At 38.7% G+C, this 25,728-nt stretch overlaps 1 protein-coding gene across 1 annotated transcript in view; it reads left to right on the plus strand.

The window, feature by feature from the left end:
• Window positions 1–48: 48 nt before the first annotated feature.
• LOC125236094 (E3 ubiquitin-protein ligase TRIM33) overlaps window positions 49–25,728 on the plus strand; it is a 53,910-nt gene continuing 28,230 nt past the window's right edge. Inside the window, exons 1-2 of the mRNA XM_048142789.1 lie at window positions 49–505; window positions 3,690–3,930. Coding sequence (XP_047998746.1) covers window positions 365–505; window positions 3,690–3,930 — 382 coding nt within the window. The 5' untranslated portion in view covers window positions 49–364. The remainder of the gene's footprint in view (window positions 506–3,689; window positions 3,931–25,728) is intronic.

The raw sequence follows: 25,728 nt of genomic DNA on the forward strand, positions 1-25,728 counted from the left end.
TTTAGCTTAACGCTCTATCTTGTCTATTAGTAGTTATGGTCGCGATCGCAAGTCAAATGGACGCATGTACTTTTTGAAAAAGATTTTGTTGATAAACTTAACAATAAAGTTATCGGTTCCTCACGGAAAAGAGTTTCCGAGGAAAGCTGAATACGCGGGTAGCTAACAGTAATTAGTGGTATGCATCGCTGAAGAACAAAGCCGCGTCCTCCGGAAGGCTTTCAGTCGGCCACATCTCGCAATCACATTAAGCGGTCATTGCTGCAGCCTGCGGAGCTCCAGACGCTAGTGAAAGTCGGGCTCGTGTGGAGCCGTAGAGAAAATGCGTTTGAAGTGAATTTTGTGCTGAAGTGAAGTGGTTTAAATGGATAACGTAAACTTTGACGCGAGCGGCGAGGACATTGAGCGGGCGCTCATGGACCTGGGCCCGCTGCTCGGCGTCGCGATCAAAGAGGAGGTGCCGGACGAGCTCGCCGCGCCCGCGGTGCCAGCCGCTCCGCCCAGCGTGAGTATCTGTCCATCTCCTCGCTCCGCGCTTCCGTGCTCGACACACACATTACAACCTTGGCGATTAGAAAGTCGGATGCGATCGCTGCCACTTTCTCGTCCTTGACTTCTTTTTCTTAGTTGTAAACCATAAAAGTTTTCTTTTTCTCGGTTTTATTTACGACTTGGTGACAGACAACAGCTGATTAGCATAGTTCATCTGACAGTAGGTATTAATTGATTACATATCAATCAAGGGTGAAAGTGTTTACATATAGGCAAAGCAAAGCAAGGTTTATAAATAAGCAATGTACAACTAGAGTTTGTAAAAGGAAACCTTACTAGAATAGACCTTTTCATCTAATTTGGCTAGATGTAGATATTGAAAAACTAGGATATAAACTTACACAAGTGAAAATATTGCATTCAAGAACCCTTTGAAAGGATTTGCCATAGAGTTGATAAAAGAAAAAGATGATGTAGGTAATGAATAGCTGGAATATTTATTTATTTAATATCACTAGCTTTTGCCCGCGGCTTCGCTTGCATTAGAAAGAGACAAAAAGTAGCCTATGTCACTCTCCATCCCTTCAATTATCTCCACTTCAAAAATCACGTCAATTCGTCGCTCCGTTTTGCCGTGAAAGATGGACAAACAAACAGACACACACACTTTCCCATTTATAATATTAGTATGGATTAATAAATAATGATTTAATCTTGATTATCAAGTAATTAGTGGTGATTATTTGTTGCATCCAATGCCTAAGGTTTATGCTTGCAGTCAACAGCAATAATTATTATGTTACTTTATGAAGGCTTCATATAGATGTGACACTCTCTTCTCCTTTGGAGTGGCAGCCAGCCGACTCCCGATTTGATTAATTAGAATAAAATCAAAATTCCAACGCCTCAAAAATAAAATCAGTCTGAAACTCGAGGAGTTAAAAGGGTCTACAAATAAGGTTGCGTCAGATATTATTGCATCCTTTGAATAGTAACATGTGACCATGCAATAAGGAGAATGTTTTTTTTTTTTGAGGAATTTTCAATGGGAAGGAGCCTATTATATTTGTAGCTGACATTATAATTATACACCCTGTTGTTATTGAAGTCTGTTAACTTTAAGGGAAGGTTCTTTAGATCAAATAGAATTAATTTCTCTAAAGAACTAGTGTTATTAAAAACATAATTACTGAACATGTGTGACAGCCTTTACCACTCCCTAATGTTATTTGTTTTGACATGTGCCGTCAATCACTCGACACTAACTTGAATGTTATCCTTAAGGGTAACTCACACTGATTAATTCATTTATCAACTGATTTAGTCGACTGGCTGCAGCCTATATCGTGCAGCCCACATGGCTTATGACCGCGTTCAATGGAGACACGCTACTTGTGGTCGCGATCCTCAGCATTGAGGGAACGAGGAAGAAGAAGAATTCATTTATTATGTATGAAAACGATAAAAAAAAAATCGAATTGAATTGAAAGTGATATATATATATATATATATAAAGTGATATATACAGGATGGTTCCTGATAATGAAAAGAAGAACATGTTGATTTTAACGGAAAACAAAAAAACATGGTGCATTATAAGGATTATTCACCCTTCAATGAATCTTTAAGCTTTTCCAGTCATTTTTCATAGGATAATGGAGGAATTTTCTGACTATATAAGATTTTTTTTTAATTTCTATTATGGGTATTTGTACTCTCAATAACTTGCCATGCTATGCTGAAATAAATTCTCTTTACCAATATACAGAGAAGTTTTAGTACATGATACAAGCGCGGATCCAGCTTCGTGCCCGGGGGGGGGGTTATGACCCCCCTGACCCCACCCTCTCAATAGTCTCAATAACCTGCCATGTTATGCTGAAATAAATTCTCTTTACCAATATACAGAGAAGTTTTAGTACATGATACAAGCGCGGATCCAGCTTCGTGCCCGGGGGGGGGGGGTTATGACCCCCTGACCCCACCCTCTCAATAGTCTCAATAACCTGCCATGTTATGCTGAAATAAATTCTCTTTACCAATATACAGAGTAAAGTTTTAGTACATAATACAAGCGCGGATCTCAGCTTCGTGCCCGGGGGGGGTTATGACCCCGTGGCCCCACCCCCCTCCCTCTGGATCCGCGCAAGACATGATAACCAATATTGGGAGCGAGTCTCACTTTCCTCCTTGAGGCCGCCACTCAAACGCGATACTGGCGCTGTGTTGGTAACTCCTCTTCTAAGGTACCGGCCACATCAGAACGTCGCGTGTCTCGGGGACGCGTGTCAACGGACGTCCGCGCCACGATCCATCTCCATTTTCGCTGAACTTTTGATAGCAATAAAATAATTAAATTATCATTTTAAGTCAGCAATATTAGTTAGGTGTAGGGTTGAGTTCAGTCTATCCACACTCTATTGTTAGCTTGTCTCCACTCTCAAGTGTCAAAGGGCGGTTTCAGTGTTTCAGCAATTTACTTATATTGTAAAACATTGTCTCGGCTCAAACATAAAGGCCCTAGCGTCTTTTGCGCTTAGGCTGGGCGTTGCGGTAAGTCGCTACACGGATGCACCAATTAAGCGGCAGCTACACGTGGTAATCGTTAATAGTAACCAGCCTTTTTTTTATACCACGTCGGTGACAAACAGGTATTCCGCCTGATTCCGAAAACTCATAATTCCGAAAATATAATAGAATAGCTTTTGCCCGCGGCCTCGCTCGCGTTAAATTCGAAATGCGGAATGCCCCATACAAACTTCCAACCCACATTTTAGGGAAGGGGGAGTTAGAAAAAGACAAAAAGTAGCCTATATCACTCTAAATACCGTCAAGTATCTCCTCTTAAAACATCACGTCAATTCGTCGCTCCGTTTTGCTGTGAAAGATGGACAAACAAACAGACACACACACTAACCCATTTATAATACTACTAGTATGGATATCAGAAAAGTTCAAAATTAAATTCAAACCCCCTTATTCGTAAACGTACTCTAAAGTTATCTAGCAGATAAAGTTCGTTTGTCCTTTTCAGACGTATTGGCGTGATAGAAAAGGACAAACGAACTTTATCGGCTTGGTAACTTTAGAGTACGTTTATGAATAAGGAGGAAAGTATGTACCTAACCCAGTAAGTAAAATTACATTATTGACTTGTAACTTGTGTGTGGGGTCGCTTACGAAAGTTCTGTTACCAGGTGGTGAGCGCCTGCGATGGCGCCGAAGGCGAACGTCCCGGCGCCGACTCTGCCGAGCGCGCGGACTCGCTGGCCTCGCCCCGCGCCGGCGCAGCCCTATCCGCCGCGCGCTGCGCGCTATGCAGCACAGCGCTGGCGCTTGCACACGGCACACCGAAACTTATGGAGTGCTTGCACTCGGCCTGCGAGTCGTGCATCAATGCTAAGATTGAGGAGAAGCAGGCTTCGAGGGACTTTTGCGGTGAGTGACTACGTTAAAAACCATTTGCGCTCTGATGTGCCCGATTATCTGCGAGTGGTGCGCTCTGTTGCACCGCGCTGGCGCTTGCACACGGCACGCCGAAACTTATGGAGTGTTTGCACTCGGCCTGCGAGTCGTGCATCAATGCTAAGATTGAGGAGAAGCAGGCTTCGAGGGATTTTTGCGGTGAGTATCTACGCTAAAAACTATTAGTGCACTTATGCGCCCCTTTGACCGTGCGGCGCACTGTAGTCTGTAGCAGGGATGTAACGGAAGTGTTTTTAACGGAACCGAAAGCGGAAGCAGAAGTTTTGAATTTAGTTTAACGGAAGCAGAAGCGGAACCGGAACCAGAAGCGCAATTTATGGATGTTAAAAACGAAAAGAAAAAATACCACATAGGTATAACATAAAACAAAATTAATTAAATTACCTAGAACTTTTAGGTGTTTACTGTTTACTAACTAAGAATTCAAGAACTGGCTTGGCCTTCCGCCTTGGCGTTTAGTATCGCAGCACGTGGCATACAGAGAAATGAGCGAATGACAGGTATAGACCTGTTGGTCTTTGATGTACGCCGCTCATGTCCCACCGTCGCGCTAGGTTCCGACATCCGTTATAACTTCCGTTTGAAAAATAACAGAACCGGAACAGAAGCGGATGTGCAAAACAAAACGGAAGTTCTGCAGAAACGGAAGCAGAAGCAGAGCTCCGTTACATCCCTGGTCTGTAGCAATGCGCTGGCGCTTGCACACGGCACGCCCAAACTTATGGAGTGCTTGCACTCGGCGTGCGAGTCGTGCATCAACGCTAAGATTGAGGAGAAGTAGGCTTCGAGGGACTTTTGCGGTGAGTATCTACATCAAATTCTTTTACGTACACCAAACTTTGTTAAGTATTTAGGCGAGAAGCTATGCCTTCGGCCGTTGCACCTCCATGTGATGTCCAGTTCCAAACTCGATCTGGAGAGTATAGAGCTCAGATATTTATAAATGTTTATGTATCAAATTGTTTTGTTTTTCATAAAGGACCGCAGATTAATTTTATTTTAGGTACTTATCAAATCTTTCCAATTAAAAGATAACGTAAGTAGGCTATTTGAATAACAACGCAATGATTAATCGAAGATCTTAATTGCAATCGTAATAGTTATTTGTTATACAAGGGGGCAAAGTTGTATTTTCACGCCGAGTGTGGAATTGAAAAACGAGCAAGTGAAAGGATTCTATAGTTGAACCACGAGCGAAGCGAGTGGTTCGAGAATAGAATCCTGAACTTGCGAGTTTTTTAACACACGAGAAGTAAAATACATTTGCACCCGAGTGTAACACAAAACTTTTCCCCTCACTATAGCGAGGAAACTACAACGCAAAAAATGCATTTATCACTGCTTCCAGTAGTTTTACAGGTGGTAAATCATCTTTATTACTAGATTCACCTACTTTTATCAATTTTAAAGCAGTTAATTTGACTTTATTCAAGGTCAAATTACTTTACCCACTAGTGGATAAAATGCGTTTTTACCCGCTGGTATTAAAGGACAAAACACGTGTTTCCGAGCCAGTGAGGGGAAAATAATATTGTCTTCGGTTACCGCGATAGTTACTCATGAAATAAAGCTATCGAAACGGATTATATCGCGTATAATACATACATACATACAATCACGCCTTTATCCCATAAAGGGGTAGGCAGAACACATGAAACTACTAAAGCTTCAGTGCCACTCTTGGCAAATAAGGGGTTGAAAGAAAACGAAACTAATAATGAATAATGAATATAAAATTAATAATAATGCGCGTATAATGAATTTAAAATTCATCCCGACCCACGTCACCCGTTGACCACGAACGCTGTAAAGTGTTCGAAACGTCGGGATGAATTTTATAGTTATTTGTTATACAAGGGGGCAAAGATGTATTTTAACGCCGAGTGTGGAATTGAAAAACGAGCAAGTGAAAGGATTCTTTAGTTGAACCACGAGCGAAGCGAGTGGTTTGAGAATAGAATCCTGAACTTGCGAGTTTTTTAACACACGAGAAGTAAAATACATTTGCACCCGAGTGTAACACAAAACTTTTCCCCTCACTATAGCGAGGAAACTACAACGCAAAAAATGCGTTTATCACTGCTTCCAGTAGTTCCACAGGTGGTAAATCATCTTTATTACTAGATTCATCTACTTTTATCAATTTTAAAGCAGTTAATTTCACTTTATTCAAGGTCAAATTACTTTACCCACTAGTGGATAAAATGCGTTTTTACCCGCTGGTATTAAAGGACAAAACACGTGTTTCCGAGCTAGTGAGGGGAAAAATTCATTACCTATAACCTATAAGCGATATAATCCGTTTCCATAGTTTTATTTCACGTGCAATCGTAAAATTAACATGTTTCGTTACCAGAAATGTGTTTTCTATAAATAATATTATGTTTTCAAAGATTACTGAAATCAGGTCCATGTACGATAAACTACAGATTTCAAGTATTTTGATCAGTTAAACAATGAATACAGACATAGTGCGAAAAGGGTTTCCTTCGGATACGTTCGTATTTTGTCATGCTAGTTCAGTCACTGTCAGTACATCTTGTATTGACACTGACTGAAATAGCATGACACGTTCGTACGTTTCCGAAGCAATTCGAAGGCAAATCTTTTCGTACTACATCTGTACCTACCAAATCTTATCGGATTGCAATAATCTAAACATCCAAATTATAAACAAACCAATTATTTTTGTAGTCGGTACCAGCCATGTAGTCCGTTGCTTCTGGAAAGTTATGTATGAAAATATTGGCATAATTAATGGAAGATTTTTTTTGATTGGGATATGTACATTATAGGCCGAAGTTATTTTTCATCAACCCTCCCCATCTCTCCCCCCTCTGCGTCACCCCTCTTCCCCCCCTTAAATAGCCGAAAATGCGGTTTTTCGTGATTTCTGACAAAACCGTTGCAGATACAGAAAAAGCGTGTAGGAACAAAGTAATCCTTAATAAATTTACTACAAATCATTCATTGACCCTTTGGTTCTAGCACTTATAGTTTTCGCGTGATCCATCACGAAAGTTGGTCCTTTGCTGCAATTTTCTTTAGTGAATGTTAAGTTTTCTCCCAAATTGCTTACGAAATCTGTTTGATATTACTAAAATATTATAAACTGAAAATGAATTTCAGAGGAAAAATCACTACCATGGGTGGAACTTGAACTCACGGCATCTGGATTGAAACTCCAGGGCTCTACCAACAGCTACCAAAAGCTCATCCCCAGTCATCGATATACTATATGGATCAATGGTACTCCTAGCGACTACTACCGTGAAAATATTACGTCTTAAATAGTTACTGGAATTCCAAGACATATTGGAAATTCCACCCATGGTAGTGATTTTTCCCCCTTAATTTTATTTTAGTCATGGGTTACAATATTTTAGTCATATCAAACAAATTTCGACGATTTCGTAAGCATTTTGGGCGAAAACTTAACATTCATTAAAGAAAATTGCAGCAAAGGACCAACTTTCGTGACGGATCACGCGAAATCTATAAGTGCTAGAACCAAAGTGTTAATGAATGATTTGTAGTAAATTTATTAAGGATTACTTTGTTCCTACGCGCTTTTCCTGTATCTTCAACAGTTTTGTCAGAAATCGAGAAAAACCGCATTTTCGGCACTTTAAGGGAGGGTAGAGGGGTGACGCAGAGGGGGGAGGAGTGGGGAGGGTTGATGAAAAATAACTTCAGTCTATAACGTACATATTTCAATTTAAAAAAACCTGCCATTAATTATGCCGTAATTTTAGCTAATTTCCCCCTACTAATGTTCCTCGTCTTGCTATTGCCAGTTTGCCCCACCCAACCATACGTAGGCTGGCCCTGACTCCAAAAATAATTGACTTGTTTATAATTTGGATGTTTAGATTATTGCAATCCGATAAGCAATCTGAATTCAAAGGTTTATTATTTTTTAGGGTTCCGTAGTCAACTAGGAACCCTTATAGTTTCGCCATGTCTGTCTGTCCGTCCGTCCGTCCGTCCGTCCGTCAACGGATAATCTCAGTAACCGTTAGCACTAGAAAGCTGAAATTTGGTACCAATCACGCCAACAAAGTGCAAAAATAAAAAATGGAAAAAAATGTTTTATTAGGGTACCCCCCCCCCCCCATGTAAAGTGGGCTGATATTTTTTTTTTCATTCCAATCCCAACGTGTGATATATTGTTGGATAGGTATTTAAAAATGAATAAGGGTTTACTAAGATCGTTTTTTGATAATATTAATATTTTCGGAAATAATCGCTCCTAAAGGAAAAAATCTTTTCATTCCAATCCCAACGTGTGATATATTGTTGGATAGGTATTTAAAAATGAATAAGGGTTTACTAAGATCGTTTTTTGATAATATTAATATTTTCGGAAATAATCGCTCCTAAAGGAAAAAAAAAGTGCGTCCCCCCCCTCTAACTTTTGAACCATATGATTAAAAAATATGAAAAAAATCACAGAAGTAGAACTTTATAAAGACTTTCTAGGAAAATTGTTTTGAACTTGATAGATTCAGTAGTTTTTGAGAAACATACGGAAAACTACGGAACCCTACCCTGAGCGTGGCCCGACACGCGACACGCTCTTGGCCGGTTTTTTCTTTTTAGTGTCTCCGTGTTTGGTAATGCGCTTATTTTTGAAGGCGGTTTTTTTTTAAGTTTATTTTTATTCTTTGATCTTTAGTGGTTTCTATTGATATTATAAGTATCAGTCCGAATATGCGTACGGTAGGAGAACCATTGAGGAGTTGACTAACCATCATCAGCTCAGCCACATAAAATTATTACCATCAGGCGTAAATACTGGTGTACCTTTGAAAAATACACTAAAAACATTACAAGTGCCTATAACATTTGAAGAGTTCCCTCGATTTCTCCAAGGTCAATCATCAGACCCCGACTTGGTGCCAATGGGACCATCTCGGGGTTATACCCGTTCGATTAAAAAAAAAATCGGTTCATGATTCTCGGAGATATCAGGTAACATGAAATTTGAAATCATAGACAAAGCGGATCGGCGGCGCAAGCGCGCGTTCTGCACATGCTGGTAACTTGTAAGCCTATGTTTTGCAACTGTAAACTTTTAATGTATTGAATCATGAATGACACGTAAGAAATCAAACAAACATTTTATAATAAAACACTTATGTAGCTAAATGGTTAACATTTAATCCATATTCGGACAAGTCCGCTCACAATGCGCTGTGTTATGCGTGACCGCGGGTGTTTAGAGCGGATCCGCCGAAAACGCTTTGAAAACGCTCGCGATCTGCTCCGCTAACGATACGCTAGAACGCCCTAGTGTGGCCGATCCTTTACTGTACGCCGGGTTGCATGACGAATGCGTGCAGTGTCTATGCAGCTATTACGGTTCGTGGAGAGCAGGCCTAATTGTTCTTAGTACGTGCGTACAACCATTGATTGATAAAAATCAGCATTGTGTTATAATTTATAAACATACGATTCGATAGCAGATATCGCGTATACTGCACGTGCCTAATGCAATAACATTCCGATTGTCCACATTCTTATTAATCTTATTATCAATCTCACGTCGCTATGTCGCACATCAATTTTGCAATCATAGGCAAATAAATATACAAGAAGAGCAGGTCAGAATAACCTCTTCTTCTTTGTACAACCCTGGTCCCGTTATTTGCGGTCGGGTCTCCTCACTCTAACCGCGTTTTCACATTATCCGATCCGATATCGGATGTCGGACCGATATCCCATACATTACAGGCGCCATCTTGGATTTTTTCTATTGAAATCCTTCCGACATCCGATATCGGATCGGATAATGTGAAATCGGCCTAAGGCGCCATGATAGTCTGTCCTGGGTGGTCGGTTCTGGCAATTGGGCTTTCCTAAGGTCTCTCTTTATATTTGACCACCAGGTTGCAGGCGAGCGGCCTCTACCTTTCTTTCGTTCTGGCATGTCTCAGAATAACCTACAGCTAGGTTATATTAGATATACTGTCAGTAGATATAGTGTCAGTGAAGCTAAGACCAGCAAGACGAGCTTCTTCTGCCTTCAATTATTTATATAAGTCCGTACGAATTTAAGTAGTAGTAAGTACAATCGAAGTAATAAATATGGACTCAAGAAAACTGCAGAAAATATGTAATCCACTATTTCTCAAACATGCAATGAAATATTGTCTTTACGTTCCTTAAAATGGGCTGGGAAGTATCGCTTTTTGGGCGAAACAACTCGAGAGGACTGTAAAGGGATTTCATATTATTTTTAGGCCTAAGCCTGCAAAGTAATTTTTTTTTATAAAATATTGTCCTTAAGAGCATTTTTTATTTTATTTCATTGTATGTTTGAGAAAAGCACTATACATGCCTCGGCGTGAAAACGGATTCCCGGCCTCGTATCCCTATCCGGCCCACTTATATACCCGGTATATACCCACTTGGCCGGAAATCCTCATTTTCCCGGCCTCTGATGTAATGTACTATTTTATTCTCATTTTAGGGTAGTTGTCCTTTTGTTCATATTTATTTTTATTGTAGAACTAGCTTTTGCCCGCGGCTTCGCTTACACAAAATTCGAAAATTGCTAAATGCTCCATACAAACTTCCACTACCCATTTAAGGCACCGGCCACACCAGACCGTCGCGTGTCTCGGGGCGCGCAACGGGCGTCCGCGCCACGCCACCTGAGTGTAATTCAAAAAGCGTCTCCTCAGTACATTTTGTATAGGAAGGACGTAAGGCGCGCCACCAAGCGGCGCGGCGCGCGCCCCGCCGCCGCCACGCCACCTGGGGCGCGTCTTACGTCTTTCCTATACAAAATGTACTGAGGAGACGTTTTTTGAATTACACTGAAGCGGCGTGGCGCGGACGCCCGTTGCGCGCCCCGAGACACGCGACGGTCTGGTGTGGCCGGTCACTAAGGGAAATAAGGGGTTAGAAAGAGACAAAGAGTAGCCTATGTCACTCTCCATCCTTTTAACTGTCTCCACCTAAAAAATCACGTCAATTCGTCGCTGCATTTTGCTGTGAAAGATGGACAAACAAACAAACACACTTTCCCATTTATAATATCAGTAGGTATGTATATACTTGAAGTGTGGGGTGCTTCGGGTGTAATGATAACTCAAAAGTCGAGTCAATACTCTTTCTTTATTCAATAAAAATCGTGCTTATATACTATCCTGGTCACGGTCAATAGTCATTCCCATCTGTTTTAACATTACATTTTATTGTATATTTTATGACCCCTAATCATTACTTTAATTATACCATAAACTTTATGATTACTTATAATTACATCGTAAAACTCTATGATCCATAACACACAGCTGCATGAGCATAGGGTTGTCACTCTGTATAAGATGAGTTATTATATCATCAGGGTTGTCACACTACACTACAGCTTTCCCCTTTTTTTTTTTGAGTCAAAAATAGTTGGATTATACATGACAACTGTTTTTGGCTTTTTACTTTTATTTTATTTTTTTACTGGGATACATTAGTTGGTCCTTATGTGGTAAAGGATATAAATTGTTCTTATTGCTAAATAATCTAGATGCTATCTTGTGCAATTGGAGATTGTTTTTTTTTTTTAGCAATTCCTTACTTGGATGGTGTCATCTGATCATAATATGTTTCAATTTTACTAATGACATTATTCATAAACACTTTACAATCTTCCATTAGATCTGTTGTCTTTGCCTGTCATATTGACTTCTGTATTTATTTGAAAGGGATAAAAACAATTTTAACCGTATTTTTGTGTGCAGACTAAATGCATCACAAACGGTAAGGGTACACAACGCATTTTCATTTATGGCTATTGCTCAGCTCAATACATATTTATTTGCTCAGGATACAAGAAAAAAACGTTATCGCTCACACTGGCGATTACAATATACTCTCTAGTATATTTCATACATTCAAGCATTGCTTTTAAACGCATCACACAATACTATTTGTGTGTGTCCATAGGTCTCCACGATTGATTCTCGATCGAATCATGGTCAGCCGTCAAGGATATCGTACCTGCTTGTATCCTGGCGTACCCTGGCTATGTATCGCCCAAAGCCTCTCGGGCTACCGATGGTGCGATAGACATACCTATTTTTAATCAATTACCTTCATTTTTTTCCTTTCATAAACAAATACCTAATTCAAAAACATCCATTTACAAGAAGATTTCAGAAACTTAAAGTGGATCAGGCTAAGCGTTCTTGAAAATCCTGTCTGTCTTAGTTTACAAAACACTAAGTAGGTAATTTAATCTGGATACATTACTAGGTAATTTAATCTGGATACATACGTCGCTACATTTTGCTGTGAAAGATGGACAAACAAACAGACACACACTTTCCCATTTATAATATCAGTAGGTATGTATATACTTGAAGTGTGGGGTGCTTCGGGTGTAATGATAACTCAAAAGTCGAGTCAATACTCTTCCTTTATTCAATAAAAATCTTGCTTATATACTATCCTGGTCACGGTCAATAGTCATTCCCATCTGTTTTAACATTACATTTTATTGTATATTTTATGACCCATAATCATTACTTTATTTATACCATAAACTTTATGATTACTTATAATTACATCGTAAAACTCTATGATCCATAACACACAGCTGCATGAGCATAGGGTTGTCACTCTGTATGAAATGAGTTATATATCATCAGGGTTGTCACACTACACTACATACTATATACGTAGTAGACTAAGACCCATCATTTCCGAATCATTTCCGCCGACCGTTATAGCTTGAGAAATTAGGGTAAGTTAGAAATACTTTCAAGATACGGTCAGCGGAAATGGTAAGGAAATGACGATTATCAATTCCTAATAGTATTTTCTAACACATATATAAAAATCAGCCTTGAGAATAGGGAACTTGACTGTACTTAAAATAAAATATTTTATACCATGCACGAAATAAAACATCAGATACCTAATTATAAGAAAAACGGGGATAGAAATTATCTTTGAATCGAATTTCTATTTAATAAGTCTGGTAGAAATATATAAAGTGCATTGACCGTGACGTCGCTCAATTCGATTTCATATTAATTCCATATTAGCAAGTTCGTAGCAAAATTCATTTTCTCAAACATGGTATGAAATATTGATGTTATGTGCCTTATAATTGGCAGCGAAGTATGACGTTGCAGGTGCGGCTAGGACGATTGATAGATAATGGAATTTCATACAAACCTTGCAAGGCCGGCAAAGTCTTCTTTTTTAATTTCCAAACACAGATAATTGTGACATAACATCCAGGTATTTAGCAAATTAAAAAAAAAATATAAGGGGCTTTTTAGACGTGCCAACTGCAACTGGTACGGGCCCTAGACAATATTTGATTTTGGGTGCGTTTTCATACAAAAAAAAAATTTTTTTTCGTTTTTTTTTTAATTTTTTTTTAACTTTTTGTTTTTTTTATAAGCGTATACGGGGCATCAAAGGGAACGAAAATTCGATTATTTTTGCGCTACGACGCACCGTTTAGGAGATACAGCCATCCAAAGTTACTATTTTCAGTAGACTTTATTTATTTCATACCATGTTTGAGAAAAGCACTATACATACCTCGGCGGGAAATGGGGTTGCCCGCCTCAGACCTATCCTATCTGTCTATATGTCTTCGGCCGGCAACCCCCTTTGTCCCGGCCTCTGTAGTAATGTACTATTTTTGTACATAAGACAAAAAACATGGATCACTAGTGTTGAGACAAACAACACATGTCACGGGCCACCTCCTTAGTCCAGAGCTGTTACTATTATGGTTTGTTTTTCTTCATTTATAAACGACACCCTGATCCTTAGCTAAATATCCTCATAATTTACCATCATTGATTTCTTGCTATACCTTGTAGTCATACTTTAAATGTAGTAGCTTAGACAGAAATCCAACACCAATAAACTAAATAAACTGTCAATGTCAAAAGATTAATACATTCCTAGTCTGATACACAAAAACAACAATGTTGAACTTAATGTCAATTAAAGTTCATCCCCATCAACTTCACCCTGAATAGATGAGCTCCAAAAAGGCATGTGTGACTTTCAAGCGACTGGCATTTGAGCACACTAGAGAGAAGTAAATGGTAAAAGAATTAAAAGCCAATAAAATGATTACGATGTCTCTTGACTTCAAAGCACAAAATGAAATATTTACACTAAACTGAAATATGGCAGTGAAACTAGTTCTGAAATAATTATCATTACTGAATAAGTTAGACATCATTAGTATTTATTCCAAAATGAAATTATCCCAAGTGTTTATAAAACATTGTTCAGTTTATATTTCACTAGCAATTGCATGTGGCTTCGCTCGCGTTAGAAAGAGACAAAAAGTAGCCTATGTCACTCTCCATCCCTCCAACTAACTTTATTTAAAAAAACATGTCAATTTGTCGCTCCGAGCTCCGTTTTGACGTGAAAGACAGACAAACAAACAGACACACACACTTTCCCATTTATGATATTAAGTATGGATGTTTGTTTCTTTGACCTGAAGTCTATGAAAGCAATAAAATATACTGATTACTGATGCTCATTCATTCCTGAATTAAAACGTCAATCAGAGAGTAATACTATTTGATGCAATCCTTTGCTATCTCAAGTAATTAGAATAAGAATTCTGCATAAACACGAAAACAACATTTTCCAGTCATAAAAGTGTCTGTATCTCAATCCATAACTTAGCAAACCCATTCCAAACAATCGGTATGACCTGATCACTTTCCATACTTGTTGATATTACCAGTTATATGACCACTAATATCATTTTATCATATAACTCGGTCTCCAATACTCAAAAATACAGATCAACTTGTTTACCTGCCGTTCGTAAAGTTGTAGACGTGGTTTAGGCGACAGTAAGCCTTTGATCCCTCTTGCTGAACTAAAGGCTATGCTCCGGTCTTAAATGAAAAAACTTCTCCTTGCTCTTTGTTTTATTACAATGCCAATCGCATGCTGAACAGTTTGGGTTACAATCACAGCCGATATTAACAATACAATACACAAATTCCTAAAATTATCACATATAATGAATATTATGAATGATTATTATGAATATATGAATGGTTATTTTGACGATCTACAGGAGATAATATATTGAAATTAATACATTTTGAATAACATGTTCTAAATTAGGTTGTTATTATAAATCGATATTTATGTTATTGAATTTCTTGTAATTTGACTTATATTTGTGTAATTTGACGATCCGCTACAGGAGATAATACTTAAACATTAATTAGATATTGTTAAATCGTTTAGTTTGAGAACTAGGTATTATGAAATTATTTATATTATTGTATTTGACGATCGTAATATGAATTCTTGTAGATTGACATGTAATTTATACTGTAATTTGTATTATAAAATAAATGAATCTGAATCTGAATCAGCATGGTTATACGCTTGCTTTTCTAATTTTTCCATAAATTCCATAATGCCGATAATGACTTTTTTTTTCACGGTGACATCTGTCAAGATTTATGCGGTTCCCGCCTAAAGTTTTATTTTTTTAAAAGGGCCAATCTTATTAAGACACGTTTATATCTACAGATAATTTGATAAAGGCCAGTATACATACAAAATCAATGAATTAAAATTATGAACTTAATGTCGAAAGCTAACAATTTGTATTTTGTACGCAGCAATAAGAGCGAGCGCCGTACAAAACGGTTCCGTTTCCGTACAGCTTTCGCTTTCCCGTGAGCGTCAGAATGGCGGGTGTACATCAAGCAATCCTGGTGTGGTATACGTCAGGAGTTAGTGCTAGCAATGTGCCAAATGTGCGCCAAAATTCGAGCAATGTGCTCTTTGAACTACAGAGTTATTTAAGAAATTAATGACACCCGCCATTCTGACGTCAGGTTGGCGGGTGCACTTCCAGTTCTAGCTAATGGCTGCCTACTCAATGGTGAAAGTACTGCCTAAGGTTAGTGCTCGCAATGTGCTTCCACATATATTGATTTAAACTAACACGATCTTCACTCATATTATTAAATTAAAACGGGACTTAATCGCGTAAAACTTACGTTTTATATTTAACCCGACGTTTCGGACATGACATTACGTCCGTGGTCACGGGTAGACTGGCTGGGAGTTGTATCAACATCTTCTAGCTGTACGAGTTTTTCGAACTACCCGCACTTGATTGTCATCAGTCACTTTTACGCTAGGGTTGCCACTCTGCCTACATACAACACTCACGACATCCGATGGTATGAGACGGGAAGTTTTCTCACGTTTACACTTGCTAATCACTGGATTCCACGAAGATGAAATCCCTTGCCCTTCATTTTGATTGAAATTACGATGTTTCCTGATTTCAATCGCTTCACGTACTTTCCTGCTATAGTAAAGACGTTCAGTTGAAAGGACTTTGGGATTATGCAGTTCAATCCAGTGGTTCGGTCCTGACTCTAGCAAATGCTCGGCAACCGCAGACTTATTTCGCAGACGTCGGGTTAAATATAAAACGTAAGTTTTACGCGATTAAGTCCCGTTTTAATTTAATAATATGTGCTTCCACATGTATGAAACACACACTAATTCAGAGAGCCGTTGAAGAGTAATATGGGATTGAATAAAAATATCTATAACGCCTGCTGAAATAAAATAGCAATGTTCATTGCCTGCAATGCAGCATTAACATGCAGGCGCTTTTCACAAAAAAATGATACTTATAGATATATTTATTCAATCCCATATTACTCTTCAACGGCTCTCTGAATTAGTTTGTGTTTCATACATGTGGAAGCACATTGCGAGCACTAACCTTAGGCAGTACTTTCACCCTTGAGTAGGCAGCCATTAGCTAGAACTGGAAGTGCACCCGCCAACCTGACGTCAGAATGGCGGGTGTCATTAATTTCTTAAATATCTCTGGAGTTCAAAGAGCACATTGCTCGAATTTTGGCGCACATTTGGCACATTGCTAGCACTAACTCCTGACGTATACCACACCAGGATTGCTTGATGTACACCCGCCATTCTGACGCTCACGCTTTCCCGACCTCTGCTGTTCATACTACGTATGACCGGACAATTGAGGAAGGGCTTTTCTAAAGCTGGGTCCACACTTGTGACAATTTGCCTAACATTATCCCGTGACCGTATCACGAACAAGTGTCAGTACCGTTAATGTGGACGTCTTTTGTTACGCGAACTATTTGTTACAACCTGCAGTACGGCACAATCCATTCCGAACACTGGAAGAAACTCCCGGTCACAGGATAACTGGCCGGACAATGTATGGAGTTACGATCTACAATCCAGGCTCAATGTGGACGCTGATCTGTGTACTGTCACGCATTAAAGTTACGTGTTTCGAGCCGATCCATCGAAAGTCGGTTTTCTTCAAAGGATGTTCGCTATTGTCCGCGTGACCAGGACACGTCCACTTGCATTTTTGACACGTGTCGAAGTACGCCAGATGACACAGATACAGACATGGGACAGATACGGGATAGAAGTGGATTACGTCAGGACGTGTCCCGGCGATACGTCCACTACGTCTCTTACAGTAGGCTAGTTTCCTACTAGTCAAATCAGCTTCTTTTTAACAACTGTCAACATGATTTGCTAATATGGAATTACTATGAAATACCGAGGAGTGACGTCACAGTGAATTCATTTACTTTATATCTTTCTCTTTGAGTTATTAAATACAAAATAATGTTTAAACATACCTACTGTCCATATTTTTCTTCTGATTATGTGGTGCTTTATTTCGTGCATTGCATAAAATATTTTATTTTAAGTACTTATAGGAAACTAGCCTATTGTTGGAAGGAAGAATAACAATCTACACTTGTAACATTTCGTCGTACTCATGGACTGTGACCGTGTCAGCACAACTTAGATCGTCCACATTTAGCGTAACATGTTCTGTTCGATGCCACGTAGTCCGGTCCGTCGCCATGTGCGAAGTGTGGACCCAGCTTAAGGCAGCGTCGCGTGACTCACGGCGCGGAACGGACGTCTCCGCCACGCCACGCCGCCTGAATGTAATTCAAAAAACGTCTCCTCAGTACATTTTGTATAGGAAGGACGTATTAAGACGTCCGTTCCGCGCCGCGAGACACGCGACGCCTGAGTGGGGACGCTGCCTAAGGCGCTTATTTTGTATGGTAAATATTTATACACGGTGTATCGTGAAGGAACCGAAAGATTTTAACTAAGCATTTCTGATGGCAGAACACATGAAACTACCTTTATGGGATACAGGCGTGATTGTATGTATGTATGTAATGTATGTATGTATTTCTGAGGGCAAAATAAAGATAAAATGTGACGTCAAGCAAATTTCGCCAGAGAATGTTTTTAGTGTCTTTTTTTATGTATTTTCACATAAAAAGTTAAAAGCGAAAAAAACGAAAGCTGTAAAGAGTTCGAAACGTCGGGATGTATTTTAAATTCATTATACGTGATTTAATCCGTTTCCATAGTTTTATTTCATGAGTAACTATCGCGGTAACCGAAGACAATATTATAAAAAGTTAATTTTATTCGTAAAACTCGCAATGAAAATAAAAAAACAATTGTTTAAGACGATACGGTAGGGGTCAATTCTCCATACAAACGCTCTCGACTATTTCCTCCCTGTTTTTTTAAGATAGAGCAATGATTTTTTCAACACAGATTGTAATTATTTTTATCTGTGTCGGACCGTTTTGATTTTTTTGATATTCTGCTTTTTAAAGACTCTAGAGCCAATCAAAAATTTCCAAAAACGGCCTTTTTCATTGTGGCGCAAAAAAGGTGTGATACTCAAGTTTGGTAACAATTAACCAAAAAAACTAAACGGTCCGACATAGATTATTTCATTGTTATTCAGATTATCAAATTTCGTTCCGATTGATTAAGTTTTGAAGGAGGAAAGAGTCGAGAGCGGAACCTCGATTTTAAAGATTTTTTTGAAATATCTTTTGACTGAGTTGTTCTTAATGGACAATTTTTTTTCGATAAGTCTAGTTAATAACACTTGTATATTTAACTAAAATTCCCAAGTTGAAAGGGGGGCTCCTTTGCATTTTAGCATTTTCGCTACCGTATCCTCTTAAAAAATAAACTATTTTCACTAGTACCGGCCGAGCCGGGAATCGAACGAGGACGTTAGCCGCGTAAGCTGAAGACCCGGGTTCGATTCCCGGCTCGGCCACCAGTGGGCCTTGTCGTTTTTAGGGTTCCGTAGTCAACTAGGAACCCTTATAGTTTCGCCATGTCTGTCTGTCCGTCCGTCCGTCCGTCCGTCCGTCCGTCCATCCGTCCGTCCGTCCGTCCGCGGATAATCTCAGTAACCGTTAGCACTATAAAGCTGAAATTTGGTACCAATATGTATATCAATCACGCCAACAAAGTGCAAAAATAAAAAATGGAAAAAAATGTTTTATTAGGGTACCCCCCCTACATGTAAAGTGGGGGCTGATATTTTTTTTCATTCTAACCCCAACGTCTGATATATTGTTGGATAGGTATTTAAAAATGAATAAGGGTTTACTAAGATCGTTTTTTGATAATATTAATATTTTCGGAAATAATCGCTCCTAAAGGAAAAAAAAGTGCGTCCCCCCCCCTCTAACTTTTGAACCATATGTTTAAAAAATATGAAAAAAATCACAAAAGTAGAACTTTATAAAGACTTTCTAGGAAAATTGTTTTGAACTTGATAGGTTTAGTAGTTTTTGAGAAAAATACGGAAAACTACGGAACCCTTCACTGAGCGTGGCCCGACACGCTCTTGGCCGGTTTTTTCTTTAGTGTATGATATCTATTTAAATTTATAAATATCTGGGCAACCGAGCTTCGCTCGGTTCTGTTTCGTATCCTTGGCATGTGTCGCCATCTAGTTCAAAAATGAATAGTACCTACATCGAGCGAAAGAATTCTCAGCCTTAACAATACAACTACTCCACACGAGATGGCGCGCATTTCGCCACAAAAACTCAAATAGTGTATTTTTCTATTCGTTTTAGCCTTGACCTGTGTCGCCATCTAGTGTTTGCAATAAATAGTACTTACATCAACCGAAAGAATTCTGTCTTAACAGTACAACTACTGCACACGAGATGGCGCGCGAAGAAAAACGCATGAAAACTCGAAAATTCGCGTTTTCCGGGACCTAAGGATAAGTTAGACCGATTTTTCACCCCCAAAAACCCCCACATAACAAATTTCTGCGAAATCGTTAGAGCGGTTTCCGAGATCGTTAGTGTAAATAAATATATATATAAATAAATAAATAAATAAATATACAAGAATTGCTCGTTTAAAAGTATAAGATTTATATGTGTGATGTGTGACTACTTGAAAAAAGAACAAATAGAAAAATATTCAATAAAATAATTTGATTTGTTCCCTAATAGTTCTAAGCCAGGTATTAAATATAGTGGGACCGAATATTCGGCCGAATGTTCGGTTCGGTAACAGCTGAACCGAATGTTCGGCCGAATATTCGTATTCGGCAAAGTCCGTATTCGCCCCATCTCTATTCCATACAAATTTCCATCCCCCATTCGAGGGAGGTATGGGGTTAGAAAGAGACAAAAAGTAACCTATGACACTCGCTATCCCTTCAACTATCTCGATTTAAAAAATTCGCCAATTCGTTGCTCCGTTTTGCCGTGAAAGGCGGACAAACAAACAGACGCACACACTTTCCTATTTATAATATTAGTATATGGATGTAAATTTTACCCAAAGAATGACACCCCACAAAAGGTTGAAGCGAAAGTCATAACTTTATAACCGTGACCTTTTTGAATAAAATTGAGAATACTGAAACCGGTTTGCCACGGGCCCGACGCAGGCAGGAGATGCACAAGGGCGAACCGTAGCTACTTTTAATTTGGTCCAATTGGTCACTGACTGATTTAATTCTATAACCTTCCTGATTTAATTCTATAATATTCCTTTTTGCTGTGTACTTAACACAGCAAAAGGGAATGTACAAGTTTCTAATGGGGTGGCAACGCGCATGTGACACTGTTTGAGTTGCAGGCGTCCATAGGTTACGGTGACCGCTTTACATCAGGCGGGCCGTATACTTGTTTGCCACCGACGTAGTATAAAATAAAAAAAATAACCATTTTGTTAATTTCAGCAAACAAAAATTTTAACCTGCCATAAATTATATTTTTGTCTGAAAGCTCAGTTAGTCGGGAGTGTTCTCAGCCATGTTCAAAGAGGATCGAGTATTATAGAGAATGACTGTCAAAGTAAAATGTGTAGTCACAGTGCATAGACTGCCATCTCTCGACACAAGCTTAAAATTTTTAACCTCAGTTTTGACAATTTGGCCCATATTCTTAGCTTGATATGTTTTAAAATGTCAAATATTAATATTAGCGCCATCTAGCCGAGCGTACCCCAAAGGTGTATCGCCATCTAGCTCACCGTACCTTTTTCTGTATGGCTTTCGGGGTACGTTTTTTTCTTATACTTTATCGGTCTTTACGAAGTTATATTGGTCTTTGGCCATGTTTTATGAAGATCGGTCTACTATGTCGCGGTCGGGGGTTTTTTTGAAAATTTTAATTTTGTAGTTAGGTTATTGTTTGTAGTGTTAGAAGCTCATACAAGTGTCCTGAGTCGACACTGCATAGGGTGGACGCACGCTCGCCCGCCGGCCCGCCCCGCTGCACACCCCGCTGAACGCTCCGCTTCGAGCGTCCACTCAGGCCTTACGCCCCGGCCAAGACATTGGTCTAAGCGCGACAGCGGTGAGCGGCAGCCATACGTGCGAATGAAAAGTCCCATCGCTGTGTCTCGCTCCAATCACAGAATATATAATAGTACAAGTATGTGCTCCAATGTATGTATGGCCGCCGCTCACCGCTGTCGCGCTTAGACCAATGTCGTGGCTGAGCCATTACACTGTTTGAGTACTTGTATGGTACAAGTGATATTTTTATGATTGAGCCCTGAATCTTGCCTTAAAATAAGGTCTACAATAGTCAGTCAAGTGTTTCTCTGTAAGTCACGTCCGGCCTTCGTTTTACTTTATTTCAATCGTTAGCGATAACCAAGGATCGTTAACTGCGAGCGAAATCCATTGAAGTACTAGGGTTGCTAACTGGTTGTCATACGTCATTTCAATGGATTTCGCTCGCAGTTAACGATCCTTGGCGATAACGTTTGCAGCTTCGTTCTGTGGCTGCCATTTTGAAAACACCTGCGCGAATCAACTTTTTGACCTACATACTCAAGTATGCTCACAACTTTTACTTCGTTATTTCGCCCTTAAACAATAATATATCATTTCTGTTTTTCTTTATGATGGCGTATACACAGTGTTTTTTTAGTAGGATAGTATGGGTAAATCGGAAACTACATTATACATAAACCCCTACCCCTTATTTATAAACGTTCAACCCATATAACCATAATCGGTCGCCGTTCCTACGCAAATCCTCCTATTTTGTGTACACACAGGTCTACGGGTCTCAATGCTTAGTCGCAGTACGGTCGACGTTTAGTCGCGGCGACCCAAATGGGGACGATTGGTAACAGGCACAAATGGTCACAGAAGTGACAGAAGTGTGCACTACGCGTGCACACATTGTTACCGTTTGGCGACTACTTTCCCAAAATCATTCGTTCATTTCATTCTTTTCAAATGGCGACTGTCAGAGACGTCAAAGTAAAAAAGAAATAAAATCATTTGACATTAAAATGTAATGGCGTAAGAATTTGTTAAAGATAAATATTGTTTGCATTTGTAATATAATGTGGGCTAATTACCATGGCCAATTAAATTGCTCGAGTGATTTCATAAAATAAGTCTAAATTTATCAACGCGCCATCAATTTACCTCTTTTTTTTTTCCTTTAATATAAAAATGTTTAGAATCGTTAGCAGACGTTTCTGCTTAATAAAAATTAATTTACCTCAGTTTAACCAGTAATAATATTATTGACTACTCGGTGTTTGCGTGTTATGTATATTGATTGGTGAAGTTTTAGTGCTCCGGTGCATATACTATACTGAAATAATAAAAATAATGCCTAGAAAACCAATAAAGTTGTTAAAATATGGATTAAGACGGTAATATTCCATGTAAAAAACAAACAACGCCAAACGGTCACCAAACGGTCGCAAAATGGTCGCAGCGTACACGCGTGACCGAAAGCAGTGAATATTTATTATATTTTCAAAATGGCTTGTATTAATTTTTTCCAGGTATCCTCAAACTTTATAAACAATTAAATATGCCGTCGTACTCAGTTGCCCTCACTAAAGAAGATTAAAAAAAATTGTAACGTGCATACCGAGCTGCTAGGTTGTAAAGGATCGGGGATCATATTATTATGGTCTTCTATAGAGCAACTAGTATTTTGCGGCATTTCACAATTGACACTTGTTGAAATAGTCGTCATTAATATTACTATCAACATTAATTTCAGCGATCTGTACTTCTTTTGTCAAGATTTTTGTATAGATAAGTGTCTACAAATTTGTAATGTTAAAGAGACATAAATAAAACGTAGTAGAGTAAATAATGTGTTTTTTTTTGTAACCCAAACAAAATACTTGTAGATACGAGTGCGGAAAAGAGGAAAATCGATACGAGTAGCGATAAATTAATACACGAACGAAGGGAGTATTTTAAATCGACACGAGTTGTGAATGTCCTTTTCGCACGTGTATCGTACGACGATTTTCAGTACCTAAATCTAAGCTAAGAGTTTCGACCAGACAAGAAAAGAATCATTGCTTGATTTGCTCGCACTACTGCGTTAAAAAAAGCAGCATCTGTACTGAAAAAAACTATCATTGCGCAACAGAAATTCTATTAATATCACAGTAAATATATTCAGTAATATTTCATTTGATTCCTACTTTTATTGTGTAAAGCAACACTACACTTCATTTTTATCAATAAAAATTAAAAATTATATATTTAATACATTAAGTAACTATAAAGTGCTTATCTATTTGTATTATCATTCTGCACTTTTCTTAACTTTCCCACATTTCTATAAAATGTCGAAGAGTGCTTAAATGGTCGTCGTCGTTTATTATTATTTAATTCGCTCATATTTAAATGATTCAAAGCAACCAGTCCACAACTTCACAAGACAGTTTGAGAAACCTTCGTATTTCAGATTGTCATTTGCGGATACAGTGGTTTAGGAGCAGTTCGGTAATCAGACCTACACATGTGTGTACAAATTCTGTCAATGTCACTGTCAGAACGGTTTCTGACAGTGACATTGACAGCCACAAATTCGTCCACATGTTGTTACCGTTATGTGTGCAAACGTCGACTAATAAAGTGTCGTTAAAAGTCATTCTGACAGTGACATTGACAGCCACAAATTCGTACACATTTTGTTACCGTAACGAGTGCACACGACGACTACATTTTGTTATTGTATCAATACGGTCGCATTGTTTGCACGACGTTACCACGCGTTATGTCACATTTGACAGTTAGTTACTGATTTGAAGATTTTGCGACTGAAATGGTTGTATGGGAAGTTATCAAGCGGATAAAGTTCGTTTGTCCCTTTCCGACATATTAGTGTGATAAAGTGTACGTTTATGAATAAGGGGGATAATTGATACAGATATATTTTTTTTGGGAAGACAGTTTTGGTGTAGTCGAAATGTAGGTTAAGTCGTTAAAAATGTATAATACTTATTTATTTTCTTTTAATCGCAGATGGATGTTATTTTATTATATCGGATAAAAAAAGTGTAAACAGCAGAAGTTAATCGAATCCGCACGAAGCGCTTTGCTTCTTCTTTTCTTATGCGCACTGCCAAGGAGTGGAATTCCTTGCCGGCGGCTATATTTCCGAGCTCATATAACCCGGCAACCTTCAAATCAAGAGTGAACAGGCATCTTCTGGGCGAGCTCACTCCATCGTAGGCCACGTCTTTGCCTTTGGCTAGTCTGTGGTCAAGAGTATAGCAGGGGGAAATTAGCTAAAATTACGGCATAATTAATGGAAGGTTTTTTTTAAATTGAAATATGTACGTTATAGACCGAAGTTATTTTTCATCAACCCTCCCCACTCCTCCCTCCTCTGCGTCACCCCTCTACCCTCCCTTAAAGTGCCGAAAATGCGGTTTTTCTCGATTTCTGACAAAACTGTTGAAGATACAGAAAAAGCGCGTAGGAACGAAGTAATCCTTAATAAATTTACTACAAATCATTCATTAACACTTTGGTTCTAGCACTTATAGTTTACGCGTGATCCGTCACGAAAGTTGGTCCTTTGCTGCAATCTTCTTTAGTGAATGTTAAGTTTTCGCCCAAAATGCATACGAAATCGTCGAAATTTGTTTGATATAACTAAAATATTGTAACTCATGACTAAAATAAAATTAAGGGGGAAAAATCACTACCATGGGTGGAATTTCCAATATGTCTTGAAATTCCAGTAACTATTTAAGACGTAATATTTTCACGGTAGTAGTCGCTGGGAGTACCATTGATCTATATAGTGTATCTATGACTGGGGATGAGCTTTTGGTAGCTGTTGGTAGAGCCCTGGAGTATCAATCCAGTAGCCGTGAGTTCAAGTCCCACCCATGGTAGTGATTTTTCCCCCTGAAATTCATTTTCAGTTTATAATATTTTAGTAATATCAAACAGATTTCGTAAGCAATTTGGGAGAAAACTTAACATTCACTAAAGAAAATTGCAGTAAAGGACCAACTTTCGTGATGGATCACGCGAAACCTATAAGTGCTAGAACCAAAGTGTCAATGAACGATTTGTAGTAAATTTATCAAGGATTACTTTTT

Source organism: Leguminivora glycinivorella, chromosome 18 (genome assembly GCF_023078275.1).
Source record: "Leguminivora glycinivorella isolate SPB_JAAS2020 chromosome 18, LegGlyc_1.1, whole genome shotgun sequence".
Lineage (NCBI taxonomy): Eukaryota > Metazoa > Arthropoda > Insecta > Lepidoptera > Tortricidae > Leguminivora > Leguminivora glycinivorella.